Source organism: Lygodium microphyllum, chromosome 12 (genome assembly GCF_053477565.2).
Source record: "Lygodium microphyllum isolate KBCC chromosome 12, Lygodium_microphyllum_v1.1.10, whole genome shotgun sequence".
Classification (NCBI taxonomy): Eukaryota; Viridiplantae; Streptophyta; class Polypodiopsida; order Schizaeales; family Lygodiaceae; genus Lygodium; species Lygodium microphyllum.
In genome coordinates this window covers 128,390,081-128,408,970 of record NC_141146.1, presented here as the reverse complement: position 1 = coordinate 128,408,970, position 18,890 = coordinate 128,390,081, and the positions used below count along the sequence as shown (strand labels likewise).

General features: G+C 48.1%; 1 protein-coding gene across 5 annotated transcripts in view; it reads left to right on the top strand.

Moving 5' to 3' along the window:
* The window catches only part of LOC148028254 (uncharacterized), a 346,086-nt gene that overhangs the window by 305,599 nt on the left and 21,597 nt on the right, over positions 1 to 18,890 (top strand). For all 5 annotated transcript variants that reach the window (XM_087690038.1, XM_087690039.1, XM_087690041.1 and 2 more), the window contains 3 exons: positions 11,610 to 11,714; positions 12,496 to 12,711; positions 12,789 to 12,971. In XM_087690038.1, coding sequence (XP_087546164.1) covers positions 11,610 to 11,714; positions 12,496 to 12,711; positions 12,789 to 12,971 — 504 coding nt within the window. The remainder of the gene's footprint in view (positions 1 to 11,609; positions 11,715 to 12,495; positions 12,712 to 12,788; positions 12,972 to 18,890) is intronic.

The following is an 18,890-nucleotide window of genomic DNA, read 5'->3' as shown; positions in this document are numbered from 1 at the left end:
TCGTGGTTCGTAAGTAAAGGAGGGGCAAGGCCCATCTACTAGCACCACCGGATGGACCAAACTACGCCTTTTTTCTTCAGTCCTCTCACTCAGGGGAGTGGACGGCTACACAAGTAGAGGAGTTGAAGAGTCAGGTAGCGGACCACATCTCCCAATGGATGGGAGAAGAAGGACTAGCACTATTTGCACAGCAATGGCCTGGTTGCATGATGGACATTAATTGGTGGGCTGGTGCCAAGGTTCCACACTTGAGCATTATCTTTTGAGCTCCTCCATAGTGGAGAGCTCCGAGGGATGTGATCTAGTGACCCCTGGCACAGACGGCCCGTTTCTACCAGCGTACAGAGTCACGACTCTCAACATGGCTAATAGATGCATTGATAGTACCACCTAGAGCATCTATCACCCCTATGGTCTGGCCGAGGGCTGCCATGGGGGACTGGAGCTCGCCGTCGAGACTGGCGGCATAGTGTACTTGCATGCCTCATAGCTTCTCCTCCTCATCAACAACTTCCACACCGAACAGATGCATGTTTGGTCAGTCATAGGTTTCCCCATGAGCTTGCGCCTTGCATCCTAGAATGTGAATAGTCTCCACTACAATGGGGCACGTGCTTTCAGGAAGTTGATTATTCGGCAGGAGCTGCAGCCTGCCCTTGCCGGAAGAATCAACATCTTACTTCTACAGGTACTTCTAGGCAACTCGCACACTTACTCGGAGCACACCATAGGTGTCCACAGCAGGAGTGGAGGCGTATGCACCTCTATTGGCCCAAATCTCACTGCTTGTGTACGAGACTATGGGACAATAGTGGCAGGGAGGGTTCTATGGATCAGATTGAATATTGGGGACTCGTGTCTTGGAGTCCTCAATGTCTATGCCCCTACGAAGGTTAGGGCACATAGCAAGTTTTGGGTGGAGATCGTGGATGGACTCCCAGAGATGGACTCTTGGATCGTTGGAGGAGACTTCAACGATCTAGAGGCCTTGGAGGACTAGCAAGGCAGAGGCAGAAACTAACAAGGCATGGCTGGGGAGGAGCAGGAGGCATGGGAGGTCTTTCTGCTAGCAGTAGGTGCACGCGATGCCTGGAGAGACCCTGCCTTCCCCAGGAGGAAGAGCTCATTGTACTTCTCTTGGGGATACAGGCGTCTAGGTGAAGCACTACTGGAGTGGTTGGATAGGTTTTATGTGGGAGAGTGGGGAGGCTCTTTGTTGGGTATTTTACTCACGCCTTACTTACGCCTACGCTCATATGGGAGTGTTGGTGATCAGTAGGACACTGGGGGAACTTTTTACTCTCGGTAGGAGAGGTTTTTTCCCCCAAACTTATGGTCTTATTATCGTATGTACTTATGTGCTTATGTTACACACATTTGGGCACTTAATGTGTGTCGGGTGTGAACACCCCCTTACAACCTAAGATTTAAGGGTTGTACTTTGTACTTTCAGATTACACTCATTCAGTCTATTCTCTTGGGTGTCGTGCTTCAACTCTGTCTCTCTCACTCTCACACTGTCTACTGAACTCTGCTGTACCTCGATCCTCTGCTCTCACATTTGGTATCAGAGCAGTCCTCGCCAGTTTTGCCCCCGTGCCGTCAGCTCCAGCCGTCAGCGCACAGCTCTGCGTGCCCTGGCCAGCGCGCCACCTATAAGCTGGAGGCGTCGCCTCCTCTGCACAGCGAGCCACCCGCCAGCAACTCGCAAAAGCCTGCACGTCAGCCCAGGCGCTGTTCTTTCGTCAGACATCAGCGTCGTCAGCAGTCAGCTACTGCCACGTCGTCATCAGATTCCGCCAGCTGCAGACGTCACTCACCGTAAACGTCTGCTCGCGACTGTTCATCCCGCCCGCTTGACGACCAGCGACCTGCCACTTTGCTCACGACAGTCCAGCCCGTCCTGCCCGCCGTTTTAAAACATTCCGTCTGCACCCCGCCACGTCAGCAGCTGCGTCGCCTGTTTGACCACGAGCAGCTCTTCGTCAGACGACGCCCATCAGACCACGTGCAGCCCGCCTGCCGCCGTTTTTTAAAAAAAACGTTACCTCAGTCGCTGCCTTCTACGCTGGCCCGCCAGTCAACGTCCTGCCCACCACGTACAGCCTGCTCGTCTGACGACCACGTCAGGTAAAATTTTCAACAATTTTTTTTAAATTTCAGCCCAGAACACAGTTCTGGAAGCGGAGGTTCACACACAGCAAGCACAGAACAAGTGCAGGGATAAATTTCATGCAAATTTCTGGACTGGATCATCAGACATTTTGGGGCTTTTGTGTATTTGGAAGACAGTTGCATTTGGACTGCTGATACAATCACAGAAAGACTGTTTTTTACAGAAATTTTGGCAAAAATTTTGAAGATTTTGACATAACAGTGTTGCATTGCACTGTTTGCACCTTGGGAAGCGTGCAGTAAAAGACAGTTTTCTGACAGAGTATGCCCTTGCACATTAATTGCAGAAACGTATTTGCTGCAATTTCTGGAAATTTGCAGATTTCCAGTTCGTACTACTTTGACATTGCTCATTTTGTCTTTGGAAATTTGTCATCATGGCAAATCAAGGAGGTGATGTTTTTACGTATGTATCCAAGGAGGACAGACTGGACAGAAACAACTATTCCCTTTGGTCATTCATGATGAAAAATGTATTAGTGGCCAAGAATTTATGGGATTATGTCAGTGGAGAGGAAACTCGACCGGGAGTTGTAGCTCCCGTTACTCCTCCTCCCCAAGGAGCACGTGGACAACGGAGACCTCAGCCCGCTCCACTTCAGCAACTTCCACCCAGAACTGTAGCTCAAAAAGCTTGGGATACCCGTGATGCACAGGCCTTGTCGCTGATTGCTCTAGCAGTTCAGCGGTCCATCATACCACATATCCGTTCGGCATCTTCTTCACGAGATGCATGGTTGACTTTGGAGCATATGTTTGCAGGAAAGAATGAGACTTGGATCTCTTTCTTGAAGAAAGAGTTGGAAACTCTGAAGATGCATGAAGGTGATTCTATGCAGGATCACTTAAACAAGATTCAGGACTTGAGGGAGCAGCTCATGAATGTAGATGAGTATTTTTCGGATGCACAGTTGATATCCACTACCTTGAATTCCTTACCTCCTTCGTACTTGTCTTTTTATACTGCATTGAACCTCACCATGAGGATTGCTGAGCACCCACTCACTTTTATTCAACTGGTTAGCTTGCTTCTAGAGGAGGAGCAAACACGGAAAAATAGTGGTGTGGATGCTATAGTCTCTGAGCAAGCTTTTGTGGCAAGACAGAAAGGCAAGAACAGCAAGGTTAAAAATGCTCCACAGAGTTCTGGCACTTCGGACACATCGCAGAATCAGTCACAAGGGGGGACGCAACCAAAGAAAGGAAAATGTCATTATTGTAAGAAGCCCGGTCACTATATCACTGAGTGCAGAAAACGCATTGCCAAAGAGAAGAAGAAGGAGTCAGGAATGTCTGTTTCTACTACTCCTTCCACTGCTAGTGAGTCCGCATCCTTTGTTGTGGATAGAGACTATTGTTTTTACACTTGCAGTTATGACATCTCTTGGGCCAATAGAGCACTTAGCTCTACAGAGGATGCTGACACTTGGTTCTTTGACAGTGGTGCTTCTAGACATATCACATCTCGCAGAGATTTATTTGCTTCAGTTAGTGCACCTCCCGTTGGGAAATCGGTACAGTGTGCCAATAATGCATCATACCCTGTTCGTGGTATTGGGGAGATTCAGCTCAGAGCCATTGATGGCTCCATTCTCCGCCTGCAGGATACTTTGTTTGTGCTTGGAATAAAGAAGAATTTGCTTTCTATTTCTTCTTTGGCACGTTGTGGTATGCAGGTCACCTTTGATGATGACCGTTGCATGGTTCGAGAAAAAGAATGCATGACATTGGTCTTGATAGGATCTTTGTATTATGGTTTATATGAGTTGGATGCTCTTTCAATAGATCAGTCAGCATACTTGACTTCCACTCTTACTCCTGCTATGATACAGGCGGAGTTATGGCATGCTCGTTTAGGGCATGTAAACTTTGGCAGCTTGATGCTTTTACAGCGTACTCAGATGTTGGATGGCTTACCTCTCTTGGAGAGACCTCCTGAGCACTTATGCGAGGGATGCATTTTGGGGAAAATGCATCGGTTCTCATTTCCTCGTGATGTTGCTTTCAGGGCAACAACCAAATTGCAGTTGGTGCATTCAGATGTTTGTGGGCCTATGCAGACCATGTCATTGGGTGGTTGTTATTATTTTGTGACATTCATTGATGACTTCACACGTTTCTGCTGGGTCTATTGTTTGAAAAAGAAGTCAGAAGTGTATGATGCATTTTTGGCTTTCAGTACACTTGTTGAAAACCAATCTGGATGCCACATTAAGACTCTCCGTTCAGACCGAGGGGGGGAATACATGTCCTCTATGCTGAATTCTTTTTTGCAGCAGAAGGACATAGTACATCAGTATACTACAGCTTATACTCCACAGCAGAATGGGGTAGCAGAGAGGAAAAATCGGTCACTCATGGAGATGGCCAGATGTATGCTGAAGGCAAAGAGCTTGCCTCATAGTTTTTGGATGGAAGCAGTCATGTGTACTTGCCATATTTTGAACAGATGCCCTACCAAAGCCTTGAAGGCCATCACACCATTTGAGGCTTGGAACAGCCGTAAACCTTATGTTGGTCACTTTCGTACCTTTGGGTGTCTTGCCTATGCCCATATTCCACATGTACTTAGAAGAAAATTGGACAACAAGGCTGTTAAGTACATTTTTATGGGATATAGCAATGAGAGCAAAGGCTACAGACTCTATGATCCCGTTACGAAGAAGGTTTTTGTCAGCAAGGATGTTGTTTTTGATGAAAAATCAGAATTATCCTTGGTTGGTTTGGACACATATCAGGCTGCCCGTGATGTTTTTGGAGGGCTGCTGCCCATTACTTTTGGTGATTCAGCTAGAGGTTCACAAAATGAACCTAATGTTCAGCCAGCTGCTCCTATGGAAAGTGCAGAAATTCAGCCATTGGCTGATCGGAATATTCAGCATCATGCTGAAACAGAAATTCAGCAAGAGCTTGCACACAGCCAGGATGCTAGACAGCTACCTAGATGGTATTTGCAGACTATGCAAGATAGTCCTTTGGATGCACCCATGGCTGGTCTTACTAGAAGGCAAACTCGTTTGCATGATTCAGCACATACCATGGAGTTTATTATGGCAGCAAGTACTTTTGATAATGAAGAGCCTGAATGTTATGAGGATGCACAACACAATGTGCATTGGGAGGCAGCCATGCAAGCTGAATTAGATTCTATTACTAAGAATCAAACTTGGGATTTGGTGTCCTTGCCATTTGGGAAGAAAGCCATTGGAACAAAATGGGTCTACAAATTGAAAAGAAAAGCAGATGGATCCATTGATAAATACAAGGCACGGCTGGTAGCTAAAGGCTATGCACAGAAAAAGGGCATTGATTATGAGGAGACATTTGCTCCTACTTCCCGTATGACGACCATCAGGTCTATGATTGCTTTGGCTGCACATTATGGTTGGACAGTCCATCAGCTAGATATCAAGACTGCATTTTTACATGGGGAACTTCAGGAGGAAGTTTATGTACAGCAGCCCATTGGTTTTGCAGTTGAAGGCTCAGAACATTTGGTATGCAAGCTCAAAAAGGCACTATATGGTTTAAAACAAGCTCCTAGAGCTTGGTATGAAAAGATAGATGCTTTCTTGCTTGGTCAGGGGTTTCTAAACAGCTCATCTGAGTCTACTCTTTACGTATGTAAAGAAGGGGGATATATGCTGATTTTATGTCTTTATGTTGATGACCTTTTGCTCACTGGAACACATGCTGATCAGATTTCAGCATTCAAACAAAATTTGCAGCAAACTTTTGACATGTCTGACTTGGGAGTTTTGCATTACTACTTGGGCATCCAGTTCATACATAATGCTCGAGGTATTGGGTTATCACAGTCACGGTGTATTGGGCAGCTTCTTGAGAAATTTGGCTTACAGGATTGCAAGCCAGTTACTACTCCCATGGAACCTGGACTGAAACTGTCATTACATGATGACAGTGATTTGTTTGATATACATACATATGCTCCTGCAGTTGGATGTCTTATCTATCTATGCAATCCTAGGCCGGACATACAGTTTGCAGTTTCAGCTTTGAGCAGGTATATGCATCAGCCACGGATGTCACATTGGCAAGCTGTCAAGCGTGTTTTTCGGTTCTTTACAGGGTACGCGTTCTCTTGGGTTGCTTTATGCCAAGGGGAGACCACTACATTTACATGCTTAACAGTGATTCTGATTGGGCTGGTGATTATGATACACGTCACTCTACTAGTGGCAATTGTTTCTTTCTTGGCACTTCTTGCCTTTCTTGGCTTAGCAAGAAACAATCCACTGTTGCCACATCATCATGTGAAGCTGAATACAAGGCAGCTTTCACTACCACAGTTGAATGCGTATGGCTTAGACGCTTGCTAGCTGATTTGGATGTATCTGTTACTGAGCCTACTCCTTTGTTCACTGACAGTAAGAGTGCCATTGAGTGGCACGGAACCCAGTGTTTCATGCTCGCACGAAACACATTGAGATTCACTATCACTTTGTCAGAGAGAGGCTACATGCAGGTGATATCAGCCTTGTCTATTGTCCTACCACCAGTAATGTGGCAGACATCTTAACCAAAGCTCTTCCTCGTGACAAATTTGAAGCATTTCGCGATGCTTTAAATTTGATATCCTTTGGTGGCAGATGATCCTTGTACTCTTGATCACTCTTCACTCCAGGGGGATTTGTTGGGTATTTCACGCACGCCTTACTTACGCCTACGCTCATATGGGAGTGTCGGTGATCATTAGGACACTGGGGTACTTTTTACTCTTGGTAGGAGAGGTTTTTTCCCCCAGACTTATGGTCTTATTATCGTATGTATTTATGTACTTATGTTACACACATTTGGGCACTTAGTGTGTGTCGGGTGTGAACACCCCCCTACAACCCTAAGGTTTAAGGGTTGTACTTTGTACTTTTAGATTACACTCATTCAGTCTATTCTCTTGGGTGTCGTGCTTCAACTCTGTCTCTCTCACTCTTACACTGTCTACTGAATCTCTGCTGTACCTCGATCCTCTGCTCTCACACTCTCGTGGAGGCCAGATTGAGCAGTTGGCATCCCCCAGCTCCCCCCTTGACACACAATCCTGTCGGATCCCTGACTCGATCCATAGGAGGAAGGAGGTAGCAAGACAGATAGAGCAGATTTAGACCAGAGAGTGAGATAGGAGGGATTGGATAGAAGAGGAGGTTGCAAAGGTCCTAGCCAAGTCGAGCTGAATCTGTCAATAGGCAGCCATACAGACCAGACAGCAGAGCTGGGAGAAGGAGAGAGCACTCCGACAGGACCTTGCAGCCACGCAGAGATTATTACAAGAGGCACCAAGGAATCCCACCCCCCACACACAGGGGGTGCACGCACGAGCTGCCATTGCTGGTCTAGAGGACGGGCGCTCAGAGTTCTTTTTCCAAACCTCAACAGCCTTCTGGGCGCGAAAGGGAGACACGATGTGCAGGGAGTTCTTCCAAGTGCACTAGCCTCGCACTACAAGAGAGTAAATACGCAGCTTTCGGGATCAGTATGGGAGGACTCGTTCTAGCCCAGATGAGGCGATGGAGATTTCCACCAACTATTTCGCACGTCTCTTTCTGCAGGAGACAGTCTTAGCTAGAGGACAGAGATGCAAACAACAGGTCTGGGATCACATCTCGTCCCTCATCAGAGAGGAGATGGAACGCTCCCTCCTAGCCCCCTTCACAGAGAAGCAACTAGAGGAGGCCTTCCATACACAGGATGGGCAAAAATCCTCGAGGAAGGATGGCCTATCTAAGGCCTTCTTCACCACCTACTGGGAAGTGGTGAAGGAACCCCTAGTGATGGCCTTCCAGGAGATTTTCACTTAAGGACAGATGCCAGGGAGTCTATCGGCAAGCCTTATTAGTCTTCTCCCCAAAGGGGGAGACTGGTTGGAGCTTTCCCAGTGGAGATCGATCACCTTATTGTCAGTGGCCTATAAGGCACTGGCAAAGATGATTGATAGGCAACTATGCCCCTTGCTTCTAGACATCATCCATTACACACAGACAGGCTTTGTCTAGGATAGGAGCATCCTGAACAATGTATTCACCTTCTTTGGGGCGACAGAGTGGGCATAGCACAGTGGGCAGAGACTGGCCGTACTACTCTTGGACTTCGAGAAAGCTTATAACAGGGTGGACTGGGACTTCCTAGATGTTAACCGGTAGACAAAGAATGTGGAAAATCTGGAAAAGCTAAAGCAGAAGAGAAAGGCCAAGGGAAAGTGAAACGGAAAATAAAGGTGCACAAGGAAAAGCGCAAGTGAATATTTTTGTAAAAGAGTGCAAGCGCATCATGATTTAATTTAAGGAGCGTCGGGCTCTCACCCATGCAATTTGTAAATGTAGACGGGCGGTGGAAAGGAAGCTAGGAAGATAGGAGGACAATGGGAAAAAAAGCCTAGGTCACTTTGGCCATGTAAAAAAGGGGATAAGGGGATGACTGTCCAGAAAGGGATTTAGGGTTTTGTATATAAAGTTGAAAAGTGAATGAGAAGCTCATTCTTGTGTGTGGCCAAAAGTGGGTCTCCTCTTCTTCTTCTTGCTTACTTGAGCTTATGCTTAAGAGAGGGAGTGTGAGAGTGTGAGGGAGTGAGTATGTGAGGGTGAGGGACCGGGGAGGAGAAGCTCTCTATCTTCTCCTCTCTTCTTCTCTTCTCTTCTCTTCTCTTCTCTTCTCTTGCTCGCGGCTATGGAGTTTGGAGCGTGGAGCTTGAGGATGGAGCTTGCTTGAAGCTTACACTTGGATCGTGGAGCTACCGGAGTGTGTGGGAGATGAGGTAACTCGATCGGTATGGAGGTAAGCTCACTACACCCGTAGATATGGATGGCACGTCGGCTATGTGAGAGGTAGCCATTAGTGCTCGGCTTGGAACGCTTGAAACAATAAGCGGTTCGTGGATCTTGGCAGTTGAGCGAAAGCTCCCACACTAGAAGGCACGATGGTGAGCTTGGGATTCCCCCAGGTTTGGATTCGCGGGGTCTCCGCCGTGTACAGATCGGCTACCAACAAGGTCCTCATAGGCGGAAGGCGAGGGGAGGAGTTTCGGCTAGAGAGATCGGTTCGACAGGGCTGCCCCCTAGCTCCATACCTGTTTCTACTCTTTGCAGAGGCGGTGTCTCACTTCCTCAGATCACGTGTGAGCAGATTACGTGGCCTCCGACGTCCAGTGAGATAGGAGACTGAGTTGTTGGACTCAAAGTATGCAGATGGCACAACACTCTACATAGAGGACGATGAGTTGATGTTGGAGAGGGTGAGGTTGGCTCTTGATGTGTTCTATTTTGCAGCGAAAGCAAAAATCAACTGGCAAAAGTCGATTGGGTTCCTCACAGATCTGGACTCTAGCACGAAGTGGGGCGTCCACTTGAGATTTAGATAGGTGAGCAGAGGGCAGACCGTTCGGTACCTAGGGTTCCATGTGGGAGTCAACATCACTCCTGCCCAGTAGTTCTTCCTATCCTTGATTCTATTCGAAGGAAACTAACCTACTGGAGCACGGCTCGCCTCTCACTAGCCGGCCGAGCCTTGGTGGTCAACCAGGTACTCCTAGCAACAGCATCATACATTGCCTCGTGTTGGTGTTTCTCCTCATCCTGCATAATGCAGCTCCACCGCCTAGTGTAGAACTTCCTTTGGTTAGGGTCAAATGGTTCCAAGGGCTCTAGGGCCAAGATGGCGTGGGCGACCATCATACGACATCGGTCAGAGGGAAGGCTTCGGATCATAGACCCAGAGTATCAGAGTATGGCCCTCTTGGGCAAGCTAGTACTTTGCGGCCTCACACCAGGAGGGCAAACCTTGAAGGTCCTACTGCAAGATGGTCTTCAGGATTGTAGACCGAGGCTTGGCGATGAGTGGAGGCCGTCCCTGAGATGGATCTTCACGTCAGCCCAAATCACCCCCCCCCCCCCCCCAGATCATCTTTCCTTCATAGCTTACTCCGCGTGTGGTAGGTCCTCTGTAAGGCCCTAATCCAAAGCCCCCAGGCTACCAAGAGGAGAGAGACCGTTTGCCGTATATCACCCAGCGTTGGATGTATCTCATGGGGAGCTTTCTGTTGGCAAGCAGTCATCTAGGGCCATCACCTTCTGTATGAGGCCGGGATGCAGAACACGATATTCATTATCGAGGCAAGGTCATGCGCAGTGGTCGGTCTAGAGACTCTACCCATCCGCAAGGTACTGGAGCCCACAGCAGACCGCTCAAAGATCTGCGAGATCTTATGGAGTCTTACTGGATGGCATATCTAGAAGACGCAGTGTCAGGAGGTGTTCGGCGGAGAGAGACTTTCAGCACAGGCAACATTAGCAGAGCTCTGGACCTCCATTGTCCACTCCCTCCGTGGCCGATGGGATCAGGTGCAGGGCAAGTCCAGGGCTTGTCAGGAGCTCCGCTGTCATTTCATGCACACTTGGGGCGGCCAGGACCTATTCTTCGTGATGGAGGCAAGCAGCCCCAGTTGGTGATATATCCCCTCCCCCTGGCTTCTTGCCCCCATCCCCCCAAACCGCCTTGAGAGACTTGTATACATGATGTATTTGTGATTTCGCATCAGCTCCAGCTAGTCTGTTGAGCATGAGCACTTTGATGTAATCAGTTTTTTTTTTTGTAATATAATCAACCACATTTTACTTGCAAAAAAAAGTGTGGAGAGGAGCATGCGGCATTGTTCGCCGCATGGCTCTCAACCTTGGATGTATATCTTGGGAAGCTTTCTGTTGGCAAGCAATCTGGCAAGCCCGTCACCTTTTTATGAGGCCGAGATGCAAGACACGATATTCATTATCGAGGCAGGGTCGTGCGCAATGGTCGGTTTGGAGGCTCTACCCATCTGCCAGGTATTGGAGCCCACAGCAAACTGCTCTGAAGTATGGGAGATCATAGGGAGTCTTATTGGATGGCATATTTGGAAGGCACAGTGTCAGGAGATTTTTGGTAGAGAGAGACTTTCAATACAGGCGACCTTAGCAGAGCTCTGGACCTCCATCATCCACTCCCTCCGCGGCCGATGGGATCAGGTGTAGGGAGAGTCCAAGACTCCTCAAGACCTGTGTTGTCATTTCATGCACACTTGGGGCGGCCAGGACCTGTTTTTCGAGATGCAGGCAGGCAGCCCCAAATGGCGTTACACCCCCCTTCATGGCTTCTTGCCCCATCCCCCTCCTTGAGAGGCTTGTACATCTGATATATTTGTGACTCTGCATCAGCTCCAGCTAGTCTATTGAGCATGAGCACTTGTGTTCAGGGTTTTTTCTGAAGTAATATAATCAGCCACTTTTTATTTGCAAAAAAAAAAAAAAATCATTTACCTGCTTGTTCAGCTGAAGTATAATTAGTGAACTTTTCTTTTTTGGAAGATAAAATTGTACCTAGGAAAGTTATAATAATGGAATGATAGATCTGCTGCAATTTACACTCATGAACATTGCTTCACAATCCAGGAGAAAAAAGCTGTAGATCATAGTGAATGGCGATTTTTGTTAGCAGGGGCAAGCTCCTCAACTATGACGCATCAAAATCCAGCACCAGACTGGCTAACTGACAAGGTTAACTTTCACACGAGTTTTGAAGTGAACAAAAATGGTTTATTTCATTTTTCAAGTCCAAAACCTGCATCATCGCAGAACCCAGATAATTTAAGTGGTGATATTCACCGATTTGCTAAGTAGGTCTCCATCCAAAAGGATTGGCCAAATATTAAAAGAATATCCATATGCATTGTTGAACTCTTCCCAATGGACAGGTTGCTTTTAGACTTATATTCCAAACTTCCAAGACATTCATGAATTTAAAACATGTTTGATGTTAAAGTCGTCCTTGATGTAAAACATTCCCAAGAATATGATCAGTATGGGAGAGATGGAGAGGTTGTAGGGTGGTTCTGGGAGGATGAGGAGAGGTGCCTTGTTGTGAACTTGGGACTCTTGTACCTTCTTTCACCTAGCCCCTCATATGGTCTGGCATTATAGCCCACTAGATTGGTTATTTATAAAACCATTGCATTTATGATGTACTATTTCTATTTGTTCAGTAGATCAGTGAGACCAATCTCGCAAAATGTTTTGCCAAAACGTTTTGGATCCTGTAGAGACCAAAAAGTCCGAGATACACATAATCATGTGTTACTACTATAATGTACCTTAAAAATAACTCAGAAAATGACTGTTAGAGCAGTGCCAACATGATTAGTGCATTTTCTGGTCACATTGAGTATATGACTTGGAAATTACCTGCTCTTTCCAAATTATAACCTAGGTATTAGACAGAGTAGTGAATCCCAAGAAGCTAGTGTACGAACATAACATTTCATCAACTTCGCTTGTGCAGTCTTGGGTAGAAATTTTGAATCTTAGCTGGCTGAAGAACTTTCAAGGCTTTCAACAGCATTTTGTGGAGAACATTTCACACTACAAGAAGATATTCGACTGTTCAGAAGCTCATCAAGAGCCACTACCAGAAGAGTGGGATACAAAGTTGAATAAGCTTCAGAAATTACTGATTTTGCGATGCCTTCGTGTGGATAAAGCACTATTGGGAATTCAGGTGCACGGAAGTTTATAATCCATTTGCTCATCCACCACTTGCCTCAATGTATGTCTGATTTTACTTTTTGTGATCAGGATTTTGTTTCAAGTAACCTTGGCCAAAAATTCATTGAACCACCTGCATTTGATCTTGGAGTATGTTATAAAGATGGATCTCCTTCATCACCACTTATATTTGTCCTATCTTCAGGAGCAGATCCTATGGCAGATCTCTTAAAACTTGCAGAAGAGCTCCGTTTTACAAAGAAGTTTGAGAAGGTAAACAATAGCAGTTGAACGAGGTTTCTAGAATTTTGTGCAATCATTACCATGTTTACCGACTATCCAAGGAGAAAAATACCAATCTTCTACTTTGATCATTCAACAGCCATTAGTTTTCTGTACTCCAAGCATTGATCTTGTACTTTCTTAAGGGATATTTTATTCTAGGGGCCTTATTAACAGAATGTTCTCTTCTTTGAAAAAAGAATCTGTAACCCTGCAATTATGAGACCAAGTTTGAACCACTACACCATCACCTTTTCAACGTGGCAAACCAGATTTTGTTTTGTAACCATGTAGTTTAAACTGTGATTTGGCATTCTCTTCATCTCGTATCATTCAGAGACTTACACAGTAAAGCCGCAGCATGAACCTTCTGCACATGCCTGGCTTCTATTTTGAAGGAATGTTCCCTTTTGTTCTTTCTGTGGAAGCCCAGTGCATTATTCTGTGAAATGTTCAATTTGCTTGATTATAGTCTGCATTAAACTTGAATATGATACAATCAAGAAACAAGAAGCCCTGTATCTAGGCCATTCATCACATAAGATGCTGTTCTCTGTGGAAGCCCAGTGCATTATTCTGTGAAATGTTCAATTTCCTTGATTTATAGTATGCATTAAACATGGATCTGATACAATGAAGAAACAAGAATGTAAATAGCCTATCTATAATATCGACTGAGTGCTACCCCCGCCCCCAGACTACTCCCTCACGCCCGTGCTCGCCCTGCCCGCCGCCTTGGCTGGTGCTCCCCCGTTCTTCGCCTGCGGCCCCCGCTTGTAACCCATCACCCCGTCCCCACCCTATTTGTGCCTCGCTCTGCCTTGTCGCCCCGTCCCCGCCCTATCCGTCGCCCACACGACTGACCACACCCGATTGCCCACACCCGACCCCCCCCCCTGGCCCGCCTGGCCACCTTGCCCATCCCGCCCCAACATTCTCTGCCCCCCCCAGCCCAAACAATTCGCTCCCCCCCCGGGCACGCTTCCCCCATCCGCAACCTCGGACCCATCCGTAGCAAACACAACAGTGTTTCCCCCCCCCCCCCCCCCCCCCCGCCATTGATCCCCCCATCCTCCAGTGGCTCCCTCCATCTGCAGCAACTCCCCCCCTCAAGTAGCACCGCAACGTGATTGGTAGTCCTCTCAGGAGGGCGCGCAATGGAAACCTCTGGTCAGACGCCAGCGCACTTAGCAAGTCCTCCCCAGTCAAACACCTTGCGCGTAGTTCTCTCTGAGAAACAGCTCTTAGCCGTCCAAGCTAAGGAGCTGGAGCTAATGGAAATAGCGATTTAAGGTCAGGTAGTAGGACATTCCCCAGCCAACGCCCAGCTTCGGGACTGGCTACACTCCACGTTGCGTATCGGGACAGCGCAGATTGAGGAGACGGTCCTATTGGGCCAAGGGATCTTCATGGTCCCACTTAGCTCGGCGGACGCAACTCGCAAGTTACTCGCCAGTTCACCATATGCATCCACGAAGGGGGTCATACACATGGTCCCCTGGTACAGGGGCTTTACTATGGAGGCATTTGCACTCCACAACAGGTTTCTTCGGCACCCGATCACCCTTATTTTCCTCGGCCTGGCGATTGAGTATCGCCAGTTGGTGGAAGAATTTGGACAGCTTTTCGGCACTATCCTTTGTGCGTCCTTCGCGGATGCAGTGACAGCTTGTAGGAGTCCCAAAGGTACGGGTGGCAGTGAAAGAGGTCAAGAGTATTCCACAGTTTCTAGAGATTGAGGCGGGCAGGCACTCCTTTAGGCAACAAGTCATTGTGATGGGGCAGCCAAGGTAGTGCTTGTGCTGCCACGACTTTGGGCACCAGGCAGCAAGTTGCACGCGTTTCGGAGCCAAGGTGGCTCCGCCAACAGGCCTGCAGGTGGACACTGATGGCTTCACACGGATCTAGAGACGATAGGGAGGGAGACAGTAGGGGGGGCGCAGCCAGCGTCTCAAACCCAGCCTCGGGCAAAACAGGGAGTAGGTGGGCGTGTGACCCCCCCTCGGCAGAGCACTCCACAACCCCCCTCTGCCCACCCCACTCGGCAGGACCGCAGTCCCCCCCACATCCACCACCCGTGCCATAGACTACCTCTCCTGAGTCCCCACAACCCACCGCCCTCCACATCCCATGCCCCCCCCCCCCCCACTGACCCTGGCCCACAGCCCCCCACTTCTAGAACCACCAACCCCACACCCGCTATGTATTTCCATCCATCCCTCTCTCATCATCACCCACACCACCTCCCGTACCGAGCACCCCCCTGATCCGCACCTGGTTCAGGCGAGCCCCCTCAAACCCACCCCCCCTCCTCCCACAGGAGGTGATGAGCCACACATGCCTACATCCTCTTCGCACCAGCAATCCTCCCCCTCCCATAAAACCACCAACTCATCCACCCCTGCCGCCCGTCACACTTTCTTGAGATAGGCACACCTGTTGCCACAGGAGTCCTTTCACAGTGGCCCATGGTCCTACTTGAGAGTTGCGGAGCTCAGAGAGTTTCCACTACCTCTAGAGGTGGGGATCTTCGTGGTTCGTAAGTCAAGGAGGGCCAAGGTCCATCTACTAGCACCACCGGATGGACCAAACTATGCTTTTTTTCTTCACTCCTCTCACTCAGGGGAGTGGACGACAACACAGATAGAGGAAGAGTTGAAGAGTGAGGTGGCAGACCAGACCTCCCAGTGAAAGGGAGAAGAAGGACTAGCATTGTTTGCACAGTAGTGGCCTGGTTGCATGATGGACATTAACTGGTGGGCTCGTACCGAGGTCCCTCACCTGAGCATTATCTTTCGAGCCCCTCCACAGTGGAGGGCTCCGAGGGATGTGATCGAGTGGCCCCTAGCACAGGCGGCTCGTTTCTACCAGTGCACAGAGTCTCGACTCTTAGCCTAGCTAATAGATGCATTGATAGTACCACCTAGAACTTCGATCACGCCAAGGGCCACCATGGGGAAATGGAGCTCGCCATCCAGACCAACGGCAAAGCGTACCTACATCCCTCATAGCTCCTCTTCGTCATCAGCAGCCTCCACACCGAACATATGCCTGTTCGGGCAGTCACAGGTTTCCCCATGAGCTTACACCTTGCATCCTATAATGTGAATAGCCTCCACTACAGTGGGGCACATGATTCTAGAAAATTGATTGTTAAGCAGGAGTTGCAGCCTGCCCTTGCCAAACAGATCGATATCTTACTTCTATAGGAGCACAAGCTCACCCCTACCCAAGCCCAGCGGGTAGGGAAGGTACTCTCCCAGGTAGCTCGCACACTTACTGGGAGCACGCCATAGGTGCCCATGGTACGAGTGGAGGCATATACACCTCTATTGGTCCAAGTCTTACCGCTTGTGTTCGAGACCACGGGACGATAGTAGCAGGGAGGGTGCTATGGATTAGATTGGATATTGGAGACTCATACCTTGGAGTCCTTAATATCTATGCCCCTACAAAGGTTAGGACACGCAGCAGGTTCTAGGTGGAGATCGCGGAAGGACTCCCAGAGGTGGACTCCTAGATTGTTGGAGGAGATTTCAACAACATGGAGGCTTTGGAGGACCAGCAAGGCAGAGGGAGAAACTAGCAGGGCATGTCCAGGGAGGAGCAGGAGGGATGGGAGATGTTTCTACTGGCAGTAGGAGCACGTGATGCTTGGAGAGACCTTGCCTTCCACAAGAGGGAGAGGTCGTTGGACTTTTCTTGGGGATACAAGCGGCTAGATGGAGTCCTGTTGGAGCGGTTGGACAAGTTTTATGTGGGAGAGTGGGGAGGCCAGGTTGGGCAGTTGGCAGGCACCACGTTGTTCGATCATTGCCCGATTCTCCTGACACTAGATCCCCCAGCATCTGCCCTAGATACAAGATCTTGTCGGATCCTTGACTTGATCTACAGGAGGGAGGAGGTAACGAGACAGATAGAGCAGATTTGGACTAGAGAGTGGGGCAGGAGGTGCAAATCGCAGAGGTTGCAGAGGCCCTAGCTGAGTCGAGCAAAATCGGCCAAGAGGCAGTCATACAGGCCAGGCAGCAGAGTTGGGAGGAGGAGAGAGCACTCCGGCAGGACCTTGCAGCCACACAAAAATTATTACAAGAGGCACCAGGGAATCCCACTCTCCATGCACAGGAGATGTGTGCGCGAGCAGCCATTGCTGGCTTAGAGGACAAGCGCTCTGAGTTCTCTTTCCACACCTCAGCAGCTTTCTGGGCGCGGAAGGGAGACACAATGTGCATGGAATATTTTCAGGTGCACTAGCCTTGCACCTCAGGAGAGCAAATACGCAGTCTCCGAGATCAGTATGGGAGGACCCGTTCTAGCCCAAACGAGGTTATGGAGATTGCCACCGACTACTATAGTCGCCTCTTCCAGCAAGAGACAGCCTCAGCTAGAGGACAGCGATGTAGACAGGAGGTTTGGGATAACATCCCGTCCCTCGCCACAGAGGAGATGGGACACTCCCTCCTAGTCCCCTTCATAGAGAAGGAACTAGAGGAGGCTTTCCATACACAGGAGAGGCAGAAATGGCCAGGAGAGGATGGCCTCTTTAAGGCTTTCTTCACCACCTTCTAGGAAGTGGTGAAGGACCCCCTATTGATGGCCTTTCAAGAGATTTTCACTTAAGGACAGATGCCAGGGAGTCTATCGGCAAGCCTTATCAGTCTTCTCCCCAAAGGGGGAGACTGGTTGGAGCTTTCCCAGTGGAGACCGATCACCTTATTGTCAATGGCCTATAAGGCACTGGCAAAGATGATTGGTAGGCGACTATGCCCCTTGCTTCTAGACATCATCCATGACACACAGGCAGGCTTTGTCTAGGATAGGAGCATCCTGGACAATGTATTCACCTTCTTTGAGGCGACAAAGTGGACCCAGTACAATGGGCAGAGACTGGCCATACTACTCTTGGATTTTGAGAGAGCCTATGACAGGGTGGATTGGGATTTCCTCGAGGGCACCATGGTGAGGTTGGTTTTCCCCCAGGCTTGGATTTGCGGGGTCTCCGCACTTGGTCTAAAAAGCTCAATATAGAAACAAGGACACACTACTAAAAACCCCGGTCAGAATCTTTTAATTAGACAAAGGCTAGGCTTAGGAGAGCCCCCTTGGTTTGTGCCGTGAAGGATTCTCTCTTTTCTTCTCATGGCCTCACAATTCGCAGCCATGCATACTTTAAGAGTTTCAGCACTTAAAACAACCTTGCTTGCTGCTGTGTCCAGACAACTGTCATCAAGTGCCTTTGGTCCTTGGACAATCATTCATTGAAAGCTATTTTAAACATAGCTGTCCATTTTCACAAAGCTCATTGCCAATCAAAGAAAGATTCTTGTACATCTCAAATACTCTTTGACAAATTCAGAAAAAGTGAATACCTTGTGCTTGGACCCCGGAAAATCATTGTCTTACTGCTATACCAACTATAGTATGACTCTATCTCCAATGACGGGACTCCAACTATAGTATGACTCTATCTCCAATGACGGTACTTTCTCACATATATTACTATTGTATGATCTCTGACTTAGAGAATAACACACCTATACCAGTGCAAGGTATGCTTTAAGAAGTCGTTTCACTTCTCTATCTCAACCATCCCTTATCAATAAGTAGATATTGATATATTTATGTCCAATGCCATGGAGATTTTATGGAGGACTAAGAATCACAAGAAGGGTCTCAGATTGATGGCTTTTCCGAAAGTATATTCTCCCATAATCTGGTGCATATAATCTGTTGAACATTCATTACCATATGTTGACAAGAAAAGCCACAACATTGTTAAGAGTTTCAGCACTTAAAACAACCTTGGCCTGTCGTGTTTTTGCTATGATGTGTGCACAAATGTCATCAAGTGCCTTTGGCTGTTCAACAGTTACTCATTGGAAGGCATTTTCAGCCACTTTGAGAAAAAAA